General features: G+C 39.5%; 1 protein-coding gene across 4 annotated transcripts in view; it reads right to left on the reverse strand.

Annotated features, from left to right (window-relative positions):
- Cep192 (centrosomal protein 192) overlaps nt 1–12,190 on the reverse strand; it is an 80,143-nt gene that overhangs the window by 39,557 nt on the left and 28,396 nt on the right. For all 4 annotated transcript variants that reach the window (XM_028774282.1, XM_028774281.1, XM_028774279.1 and 1 more), the window contains exons 17-22: nt 10,525–11,347; nt 10,313–10,433; nt 7,265–7,415; nt 4,595–5,501; nt 3,234–3,382; nt 226–456 (exon numbers count right to left, since the gene is read on the reverse strand). In XM_028774282.1, the coding sequence (XP_028630115.1) occupies nt 226–456; nt 3,234–3,382; nt 4,595–5,501; nt 7,265–7,415; nt 10,313–10,433; nt 10,525–11,347 (2,382 nt within the window). The remainder of the gene's footprint in view (nt 1–225; nt 457–3,233; nt 3,383–4,594; nt 5,502–7,264; nt 7,416–10,312; nt 10,434–10,524; nt 11,348–12,190) is intronic.

Below are 12,190 nucleotides of genomic sequence, written 5' to 3' on the forward strand. Positions count from 1 at the left end.
TATATGTATATGTATATGTATATGTATATGTATATGTATATGTATATATATATACACACACACACACACACAGAGATATCCGCTCATAGACATGAAAGTAAATAAATCTAAAAAAATAAATTTTAAGAATCAATAAATATTTAGCTTGAGCCATTGTGACACATCTGTTCACAAATTCTTCCTTTATTAAAACACTAGCAAATGAGACTCAGTTACAACAGTTACCTCAATAACAGGGGTTTCCGCAATGGCAGTGAGGGTGACTCTGCTCCCCAGAGCTTCTGCTTGCACTATTGTATCAGCATCTGATGAAAAGGACCATGAAGCAACACTGAATGTACATCTGAAAATTCCAGAATTTGTGGGGATAAAAAGAATTTTTACTTCTTCTGTGGCATGAGGTCTTATTACAACTTTATTCTTGAAAACTAAACAGGTTTGTGTTGAAGGATCCACCTGTAAATAAGAGCAAGGTAGCATGTTAGAAATGGCTTTACTTTTTTGAGGTTAATCATCTAGTTTAAGATCTAGTTTAGATTCTTCTTCAAACTATGAAATATAGACCTTCATTACATCTTAAGAAATACTCAACTCTTGTAACCTATTAACAGAAAGGCATTATCACTCCAAAAGCAAAAATCTTTTTGATGGCTGGTAAGTGGACTTGTAGGTAAAAGTTACTTAATACCAAACTTAACAACTTGAGTTTGAGCCCTGGAACTCACATGGTAAAGGAGAAAATCAAGTTGATCTTTGACCTGCACACCTGTACTATGGCATGCATATACCCACCGGCAAATAAGTGAACACTAATCCATTCTCACTACGTAAGAACTATATCCACTCCAGTAGATTTTAAAGAGAATATGATGAAAATAATAGCGCTAAAGATAATTAATATGGCTTTATAAATAAGAAATAATGATTGAAAAGTATTAAAACTAATGAAAAATGTAAAATACATTTAGATGTCTTACAACGTAAATGCTGGTACAACAAGGGGCTTAAAAAAGACCCCGATCCAAAATTGTTCACTTGGGTTCATTCAAGTTCTATGTGAGCAACAAAGATTTAAGAAAAAAAAAAAAAAAAAGCTGGGCATAATAATGTCTGCATATTAATCCCAGCACTTTGGAGGTGGAAAGAAGGGGATCAGAAGTCTAAAGTCATCCTTGGCTACTTAGCAAGTTGGAGGTACATGAGACCTAGCCTCACAAAAAACAGACAAAATGACTTAACCGCAGCCCACATGTGTCTGCTATAAGCAATGGCTCTGCACATAGCCATCATTTATAAACAGGAAATAATAGAATCATACTTATATTTCTATGTATGTTAGAAAGACAGGAACAGCATAGACATAAGCAAGGGAGTGAAAAGGCCAGGCATGGGGGTATACACCTATTAATTATCCTAGCACTGAGAAGGCAAACACTAGAGGATGACCACAAAAAAACATGGGCAGTCTGATATAGATAGTAAGCTACAGGCCAGGTAGGGCTACATAGGTAGTCTGTTTAAAAATACAAAGAAACAAAAACAAAAAGGAGGCCAGTAAGATGACTCAGTGGGTAGAGGCACTTGAGCTCAAGCTCAGGACGTAGCCACCATGCAATAGCGGCACAACTGTTAGTAGGTAATAACCACTTTCAGACTGAAATTGAGACCCGCTTAATAAAAGGAAATTCATACCAAGTACCGTAAACCAGATAAACTCATGATGAGGGAGGTCCTAAGTCCTCCTGGGAGAACTCACTACTACTGTTTAGCTTAGCTAAACATGGTACCAAACTACATGCTAAATATTCAGGTTTAAACCCAGAGACAAATGCTATCTTCAGCCTTACTCAGAGAAGCTTTCCTTTGCAGAGAACAGTGATGAATGCAAAGATTCTGCTCAAGGTATCAGAATAAAAGATAGCTGAGTTCTCACAGTCCTAAACAGGAAGGACATTTATACCAATCCCTCTAAGGTTCAGGGAACATTGTAAAAGAGGGAGCAGAAAAAAACTGTAACCAGTGGAAAGAAAGGGTGAAAACTACTGTCTTCCAGGCATGCCACTGCAAATCTGACCGCACAGCAGCTGCAGTTGACTGAACTGGGCCTGCAAGACTGGCCTACCAAAACTAATCATGAACTGGGGAGGTCTTCATGGGCTCCACCTTTCCCTGCTGAACTATTGTTGTCTATCCACAGATTCATTGTCTTTAGCTCTATACCTAACCATGAGCTCTACACATATCAATGGATAGTTCTAAACCTGCGGTCACACACCAATCACACACAAAACAAAATGAATACAGGAAAGGGACTTGCAAGGGGAAAGAGAATGACAAGATGAGAAGAAAACGAGAGGGGGAGGGCAGACAGTGATCAGGATGGATCATACACATGTAGAATCATGTATCAAAGAACAGTCTAAAACTTCAAAAAGAAACTTTCCAAAGGAAAACTATAGAGATGTCTCTGTGACTAAGAACACTCTTGCAGCAGACTTGACAGCTCAAAGCTGTCTACATCTCCAGGTCCAAGGGACCTGATGCCCTCTTCTGTCCTCTGTGGGCACTGCACAATTTTGGTGCACAGACAGACAGACAGACAAAATATGCATGTGCATAAAAACAAATTAACCTTATAAAAAAAAAACTTTCAAAAGAAAAATTTAATCATTTAGAAAAAGGAAGAAAAGAGGGGTGGCTCTAGGAGTAGTTAGGGAGGGAGAGAGGGACTGAAATACAGTCTGTGCATATGGCATTATCAAAGGACAAAAAGACTGCTGTTTTCTAAGGAGAGTAAGGGAAGTCAAGCACGTCATTAACATGTGTAGAGAGAATCTCTTATAAGCAACACCTGTCAATAAAAAAGCCGATGGCTAATGAGCTGAGGCAGGAAATAGGAAGTGGGACACTGACAGGAAGAGAGAGGATTCTGGAAAAGAGTGAGAGAATAAAAGGAGACGAAGTAAACCTGCAGGGAACTGAACTCGGGATAGATGAGAGACCGAAGGAAGAAGTGGTAGCTAACCACGCAGAAGACTCAGAATACTTTCAATGGGTTAAATAAGTTATGAGCTAGTCAGGGAATGAGCCAAAGCTATAGCCTAGGCATTTAATAATAAATAATTAGTCTCAGAGTTGTCATTACGGAAGCAGGAACTGGGAGGAAAAACAGATTAATTTTTTTTAACCAAAGTACAACAGTGAAGCCCAATGAGAAGACATGGGAAACTTACCTTCTCACCGTTCACACAAATACTGAGAACTCTGATGCTGACTTGTAGCCAATGGTCAGTTGGGTTGAGGACACTAAGGAGGGTCTGTGAAGCAATGCCTACACAGCAAGCATGAGGAAACCTCAGTTCCTCAGGTACTCTGGCATTCCCTGCATAAGAGTAAGTCAAAACGTAAGTTACACTGAACATCTGACCAAAAGCACCAATGGTTAAAAGGGAACGATTGCATAGGACTCTTATACCAAAAAGCTATAGAATAAATGCCCCTGAATCCTTGACAAAAAACAAACAAAAAAAAAGTCTCAGTGAAAGCTACCAACAATCTCTGTCTTCTGTACAGTTCTGGGGAAAACAAACAACACAACACAAGCAAAACTAATCAAACTCAGCAAATTTACAGAGATAGATTTTTGTTGTTGCCGTCAGGCCCTTTTTCTCTCCCAAGTTAAAAGCCACTGACAGGTGAAGAGAAGCTCCAGAGGGCTGCTTCCAGGCGTGCCTGGCTACAGAATCTACACAGCACTGTCTTTAGCCCTGTCCCTATCCTCACACTCAGGAGGGCTGTGTACAATCCCCAGCTCCACAGAGCCAGTGTCTGTCATCAGTAGAGGAGACTGTGGATGAGAACAGAGTCCTGCTCCTCACTACCACAACGTCACCCTCATGAAGAACCAGTGGAAGGTAACTCATTCTGGAAATGATCCAAAAGAGGACATTTCCTAATTAGGAGAATAGCAAAAGCAAGTACAGAGGAAAAGAAACATCAGGAGAAGACCTAGGAAACTACCAATTTACTGTTGTTCTAAGCCAAGTTCAGTAATCCCTTCATAGACACACTCTGAAGCTCTCAACATAAGTTGAAGAAAGAGCTTGTAAGAAATAATCCAAAATAAACTATGTGATGCATCCCTATAATCCCATCACTTGGGAGGTGAAGACAGGAAGATCAAAAGCTCAAAGTCATTTTCCCTACATAGTAAGTGTAAGGCCAATCTGATATCCTGTGCTTTTAAAACAGGGGGGGGAAAACCTAAAAGGAGGGGGGCTGGAGAGCTGGCTCAGCAGTTAAGAGAACTTGCTGCTCAATAATGAAGACCTAAGTTCAAATCCCAGCACCCAGATCAGGCAGCCCTCTTGCAAGTCCAGCTCCAAGAGATCCAATATCCTTTTAGCCTGTGGGCACTTGCACATGTATGTGTGCATATACTCATATATAAATGAATCTTAAAGATTAAAAAAATTAAAGAAATTAATTCCAATCAATATTTCTTTGAAACAAACTAGCTTTTTAGACTCATTTGATAAAATTCAACCTTTAGGTAGTAACAGTAAGTAATACTGAAGAAGAAAATGCATCTTACCAAATCCAGACATCATCCCTGAGTCCCATGGTTCAGTTTCACAGTTTGTACCAACAGACTGCACAGGAAATGGCTTTGCCGTAGTAAGCAAGTTCTGGTGTACAGCAGTAGAACACAGGTTATAAAGAGAAGAAGGAGCCATCAATCCAGAGGCAAGATTTGGTCTTAAATACACCCCGGAAGCCACAAGCTCTGGTGCAACAGGAGGATAAGGAGAATACCCTGAAATCCCACAGACTTGCATGCCTGCATGGCACTGTGACAAGGTGACATTTGCAGATGAAGAGACTGGCCCCAAATACTGTGGAGCCCCAGGAGCTGTGTATAGAGAATGTCCAGTCCAGAGAGCAGGACACACAGCAGGCTTGTTCTGCACCTTAGCAACAGAAGCATGAGCTGAAACGTGGGGTGCAGGACTATGCTGGTCTCCAGAGGTGCCCAGATTAGAAATCTGGCTGTTAGAATCACTGCTGGCAGTTGACAGACAAGTAGATATTAATCTTTGACTCTGATCCACAGTCTTCTGGCTCAATACAGGGAGGTTCGGTATGGCTGGCCCAGACTGGTGGATTAGACCTGGCTTGTTCAGGAGAGCTTGGCCAATCAGATCCTGCTCACAGGAGCCAGATGTTGACTCCATCTTACCAGCTTCCAAGGGTTCCCCATTTTTGGAAGAAATATCTTGATTGGATGCAAAGTTAGGTTCTCCATCTTCAAATCCACTCCTCAGAGAAGGAGTTTCTGTCATGTTTCCTAAACCAGACTTAGTCTGGATAACACATGGGAGTGATACCTTTTCTGCATTATGACCTGGAATTTTGTCTCTTAGGTTCTCCATAACTTGCTCCTCTGGTAGAGTTGGACTGGCTCGAACAATTGTGGTACTCAGCTCACTGGTGAGATCACTCTGAATGTGACAAATTTTGTTTCTTTAGTAATCCATAAATTAAACAAAATATAACAAATTCAAACAATGCTGGTATAAATCTCAATGTGAAATCTACATGGTATCCTGAAGCACAGAGTGTACACAGGAAAACAACTGGAAATATAAAATGCAGGCTTACACAACTAAATTGCATCTATTGTTTTATAAAAAGTCTTACAGTAGGAAGAAAATAAAAAGTACACACCACTTACATCTAAAACACTGACATAAAGAACCAAAGCTGTCTAACATTTTTCAAATTAGGAATTCTCCATTAACTTTATAAAATAATATAACTTAGTAAATAAAGAGTAAGGGCAGACAAGCTACCAAACAACATGGACACAAGGTTGGGATGAGTACAAAGCCAGCGCCCAAGCCCTCTATACCTGTCATCTGTTTACACTATAAATATGCTTCAAGAGTTAAGGATACTAATTTTTGTAAACACTAAGCCTTTTCTAATTTCTAAACTATAGAATGGTTATTTTTTATTATTTCCTCATATGTACAACCTGAAGAATAAGAGTTATAAATCAGCAAGATGAACAGTCTAGAACTAACCTCCAAGGGCATATTTAACTCTCACTTATTATTTTTAGTTGCACTGAAAGTTACTTCTAAGCCAAAGGTTTAAAAACAAAGATATAAAGAGAGACCAAATTATTGGTCAATTACTAATAGCAACAAAAAAAAAAATGTCTCATGGATTAAATTACTAAGTGGTAAGCACTGACTTCACACCACAAGCCTTCACAAAGATGAAGAAAATAGGATTAGAGAGGGCTAATAGTCCAAGAAAGTAGCAGAGAGGTTGCCAGATCCCGTCATTCAGCAGTTAAAACACTGTGCTGAGAGAGACAGGGGACAGGCGACAGGAATGAATTATTTTAAACTAAAGATATATATCAAAAGCTTATGGAACCCCACTGCTTTGTAAGCTAATTAAAAATGTAAGTTTATTTTAAAAGGAGTTTGAGTGGAGGTACACTGCATGGGCAAACAATGCTTCCTCTAGAAAACATGAGTTTGAAAATTCCAGTGGCAGGTGTACAATACCTTCCTATGAGCTAATGGTCAGGAAGATGCTTTCGCTGCTCACCATAACTAGATAAGAACCTATTATTGAAAACACACATTGGTTGCAGAGCATAGGAAAAAATTAAGCTAGACCTGACCCAGAAACTTCCTCCCTGTTGGCTAGCCTTCACATTGAAAGATGTTATACCAATCACAGGAGAAAAGTCATCAATGGGCTTACACAGTGTGGGACCCTATCTGCTACAATACTGACCTGCCAAGACAGAAGAACTCATTGGGGCAATAGTGGCCTAACAGACAACTGTTAGGGTAATCAAATGCTTTCTAACTGAATTTGAGGGCTGCTACAAGGGAAGGAAGTCATACCTAATACTGTAATCCTGGTCAAAGGCCCATGGCTGGGGGGGTCATAAACCCCAAGGGAACCTACTACTAGTGTTTTGCTAAAAGGACATGTTATCAAAGTGTCTCCTAAATATTTATGATTACACCTGAGATCTATGCTGCTCTCAACCTTGGTCAAAGATTTTTCTTTTGAAGTGGGCAGAAGCCAATGTAGAGACATAAGTACAAATGCATACACACATTAATTCATTCTAAAGATACAGAAGTTAAACAGACCAGATTCCAGTCTGAGTCAAGCATCACCAATACTTTTGGTCTCAAAGCCTTACTAAAGAAACAGTCCAAGTGCCACCCACCTTGTGGTCCTCTGTGACAGGAAGGGTGTTCTCCTGTTCAGACACATAAGTCAGCCTGCTCATGTCAGCATGGGAACATGCCAACTGAGACAACTCACTCTCTAAGTGGGGCCTCTGGTGATAAGCTGAATCAAAAGACTCCAGAACACATCTGAAAGAAAAATACAAGCATGGTGTTAGATTCTATATAAGCAAATGACCACTCCTGTCTATCTATAAACTTGAAGAAACTCAACCACAAACTTATTATCTTTAATCGGTTATATTCCTTACCTACCTGGTAAGCTACCATTAAAGAAAAGGTTGCCTCATTTTCATTAGTAAATACCACATATAGACACATAACAATTAGTTATTCATTTAATAAAAAAATTATTGAGTACCTAACAAACAGCAGTTAGTAAAACCATTTAAAAAAAAAAAAGTCGCTATCCTCAAACAGCAAAATCAAGACAGAAAATGGCATAGATAAGGCAATAAAATGTAAAAACAGATAAAGTGAACTACTTTTGTTTGAACAATTAAGCTCCTTGATTCAGATACTCTGTATTTGAGGAATTCATCCAGATGGAAAAAAAAATAATGATAAATATAAAGTACTTCATAAAAGGTATAATTTTGATAATAAAGTAGGAAGCTTAAATGCTGTACAAGATGAACTAAGGCATGGCACAAGCATACAACAAAACATCCTTAACCACCAAAACCCATGCTATGAGGCCTGAGGATATAGTTCAATGGCAGAATGCTTGTTCTCATTGCTAACATATAACAAAACAGAAACTCTAAACCATGGTGCTGAATACTATCCTCTGGCTCAGAAAGATATAATATATTAAGTTAAAAAAAAACCCAGTGGATGAAGGCTAAGGATGTGGCAAAGTGGCAGATCATGCTAAAAGAAAACCTGGGTATCAGTTACTAGGACCCATCCAAAAAAAAAAAAAAAGATAAAACAGCCTTTGTTATGAAACCCACATCTATTTAACACATGCGTACACACACACACTGGTGTTACTTCTAGCTTATTCTGTTCTTCATCAGCCACATCACAGCCTCCAGCCCAAATCTGGGAAGAAAAGAAGAAAGCTCAGCAACCACAGCCTAGGGAGGGTTTGCTCAGATAGTGCAGCAAGAAAAGGTGCTTGCTGCCAAACCTGATGACCTGAGACCCCAAGGACTCATATGGTAGAAGGAGAAAACCAACTTCAACAGATTGTCCTCTGACCCCTCCACATGCACTGAGGCACATGCACCTTCATGAATGTGAGTACAATCACCACATACCCACAGATAAGTGTAATTTTAAAATTTTAAAATTTATTCCACAAATGTATCATGAGAATTCTCTCCTAAGGGCAGAAGGAAATGAAACAGGAAAATATTTTTCAGAAATAATGCCTGAATTCACAAGGGGGTGGGGGGAAGAAAGCTTAAGAAAGAAGATAGCTCTGAAATGTCAGTAACTACTCAATTTGCTCATTAGTATCTTTCAACAGAGAAAACTCTTGAACAATCTCTTATGAAGCCAGAAAAGAGAACATTTACAGAATTAAAAATTAAAGGAAAACTATTCAACGTTATTAAATTAGCAAAACAGAACTAGAACTAGAAAGATGGCCCAGAGGTTAAGAGCACTGGCTGTTCTTGCAGCCAGTGGATTCAATTCCCAGCACCCACATGGCAGCTCACATGGCTGTCTAGAACTCCACAGGATATCTGACATCTTCTGGTCTCCTCAGGCACCAGGCACACACATGGTACACTTACATATATATGATCAAAATTCTCATACACATGAAATAAAATAATCCTTAAAAGATAGTAGGAAAAAAAAAAAGAGATAGTAAAACACTTGAACTGGACGTGATGGCACACACCTTTAATCCCAGCACTTGGGAGGCAGAGGTGTGTAGATCTCTGTGAGTTAGAGGCCAGCCTGGTTCTCAGAGAAAGTTCTAGGACAGCCAGGGCACAGAGAAACCTTGTCTCAAAAACACAAATAAAAAACAAAAACAACCAGACACTTGGGAGACAGAGGCAGGCTAATTTCTGAGTTCGAGGCCAGCCTGGTCTACAGAATGAATTCCAGGACAGCCAAGGCTATACAGAGAAACCCTGTCTCAAAAATAAATAAATAAATAAATAAATACCCAAAAACAAACAAACAAAAACAAAAAAACAAGATAGCAAAACACAAATGATATACTAAACAATACTAGAAAAACTGAATAAACCATGAAAGTCCCTGTCCTACTTAGCATTAAACTGTGAACTTGAAACAGTCTAGAATTGCCTGAAAAAAGTCTTAATTATCTTTATTGGGTTGCTATGTGGGCATGTCTGTGAGGAATTGCCATCACTGTCTTAAGTGGCACCATCCCTAGGCATGGACTGTATAAGAAGGCTAGCTAAGCATGACTCTTTTAGTCAGAGACTTAGGCAGCAAGCAGCATTCACAAGGTTCCTGCCTTGAATTATCACCCTGACTTTATTCAATGATGGACTGTAGCCTGGCATGCAAGCTAGAATAAACTTTTTCCTCTCTGGGGAAATGGCTCAGTGGGTAAAGTGCTTACAGGCAATCATAAGGAACTGAGTTTGAATCCCCAGCACCCATGTAAAGAAATACAACAACAATGAAAACAAACCAAAAGCCCATCAGGTGTGACAGTATGTACTGACAATGCCAGTTCGGGGAATGGATAGGAGGAACCTAAGGAGCTTGCTGCCCAAAGCTTACTGGCTTCACTAGACAAACAGGAGCTGTAGGCTGTCGAAGACCCTTTCTCAGTATAAACTAACGTGGGGAAACAACTGAAGTAAAGAAATTCAAAGCATTTTAGGTACTGCCTTTAATAAATGAACCTAAAAATGGGAGATTTTTCTTCTTTTTGATTTTTTTATAATTTAATTTTCCTATACATATATTTTTTTAAATTAATAATTATGTAGGGGTTGATCTGATCAAAACACATTATATGCCTATATGAAATTCTCAAATAACAGAAAGAAATAAATAAAAATAAGGTTGAGGCAAGCACCTACCCTGAGAAGTTTCCAGAAATTTCACTGGGAGAAGAATGACTGAGTGGTGACGTAGACAGTCTGAAGCTCTCCTGGTCTTGAAAGCCAGAGCTACCACTCTCAGGAGAGGCAGTTTTCAAATCTATGAGAAAGGTGCATTCTCCAATAAGAACAGAAAACACCACTGAACAACAATTCCACACATCTGCAATGTGATCAGCCACTATACTTACCAACACTTTTACGTAAGACTGTGTGACCATCTTCAAAGGTGACATGCTTGTCACTGCAGCTGGTCTCGCTGACACATTCTTTCTTCCTTCTGTGTTCCTGGTTATCTTGTATTTCTTCACATTGTTCTACAATGCTAAAGGAAGGTACTCTGGGATTCCTTAATGATAGGTCACTCCTGGATGCTACAACGGAAACTGACGCAGCTTTCTGACTGTTCCGCATATCCAGTAATTCATCAACAGAGCATGTCATCCTCCGCATGGCTGTGCTTCTATTCTCTCTCATGCTTGTAAGAACTGAATCTGAAGAGGTTATTGTTCTAAGTGATTCTTGGGTATCACTCTCTATGTTTCCACCACCGGAAATAGCTGCTGTATTTTCTTCGGCTTCCATTGTATTAGTAGCACAAACATTCACCTTACTCATGTCTTGAACAGTCTGCTGTTCGGGCAAACATAAATCCCACATGTCAGATGTGCCTGCTCTTGAAAAGGGCTCTCGTGCGCCTTCACAGCTACTAAGTTCTGTTTTTGTAAGGTACTTCTCCATATCAAATGCATTGGATCTGTTACTTTTTTCTAAATCATTAAGTACAAAATGAGAGATGATTGAACAGTCCTCTTGTGTCTCATCATCCTGGAAAGTCTTGCCTCTTCCTTTATTTGTGAGTGCCTTCATCATGGCAACAAGCTGGGCAGGATCAGTACTCACTGACACATCTGCAATGGCTGAAGCAATGGTGCTTATTCTAAGTACAGAATCTTCACCACCAGACAGTGTGTTTTTATTTTCCTGAAACTTGTTATTATTGCAGAAAGTGTCCTAGAAGCAAGAAACTTTTATTAAATTAACTCACTCCACTTACAATGGCATGTACAGATTAATCTTTAGTGTAGTCTTCTGTTATCCAAGGGCTATGTTCCAAGACGGCATACCAAACTATATATATACTTATCCCTAGACAATAAACAAACCTATGACAAAACTTAATTTATAAATTAGGTGCAGCAAGACATAATGGGAACCATAGGTATAAAACTGAGATGGGCCCAAGAGCAAAAACTATAAACTACTATCGATGGTAAACACATACCACACATAACATGTACCTCTGGTAACAGCAGGATAGGTAATGCTAACTTCCTGCTGAGAGTAACTGGAACCCAACAGCTTATGTAAAAGCATCCCATTTGTTCAGTGTGCTGATACATGTCTATAATCTCAGCACTTGGGACGTGTAGGCAGGAGATCAATTCAGTCACCCTCAGTTACACAATGAGTTCAAGACCAATCTGGGCTACATGAGCGACTGTCTCAAACAAACAAACAAGCAGGAAGGAAGGAAGGAAGGAAGGAAGGAAGGAAGGAAGGAAGGAAGGAAGGACAGATGTACGGAGTAGGAGGAAGAAAGTTAGTTTTGCTGGGCAGTTGTGGCACACACCTTTAATCCCAGCACTTGGGAGGCAGAGGCAGGCAGATTTCTGAGTTCGAGGTCAGCCTGGTCTACAGAGTGAGTTCCGAGACAGCCAGGGCTACACAGAGAAACCCTGTCTCGAAAAACCAAAAAAAAAAAAAAAAAAAAAAAAGAACTGAAAGTAAAGGGCTGGCAAAATGGCTCAGTGGGTAAAGACAGTTGCCTCCAAGTCTGATGACCTGGACAATAAT

Source organism: Grammomys surdaster, unplaced genomic scaffold (genome assembly GCF_004785775.1).
Source record: "Grammomys surdaster isolate TR1022 unplaced genomic scaffold, NIH_TR_1.0 239, whole genome shotgun sequence".
Classification (NCBI taxonomy): Eukaryota; Metazoa; Chordata; class Mammalia; order Rodentia; family Muridae; genus Grammomys; species Grammomys surdaster.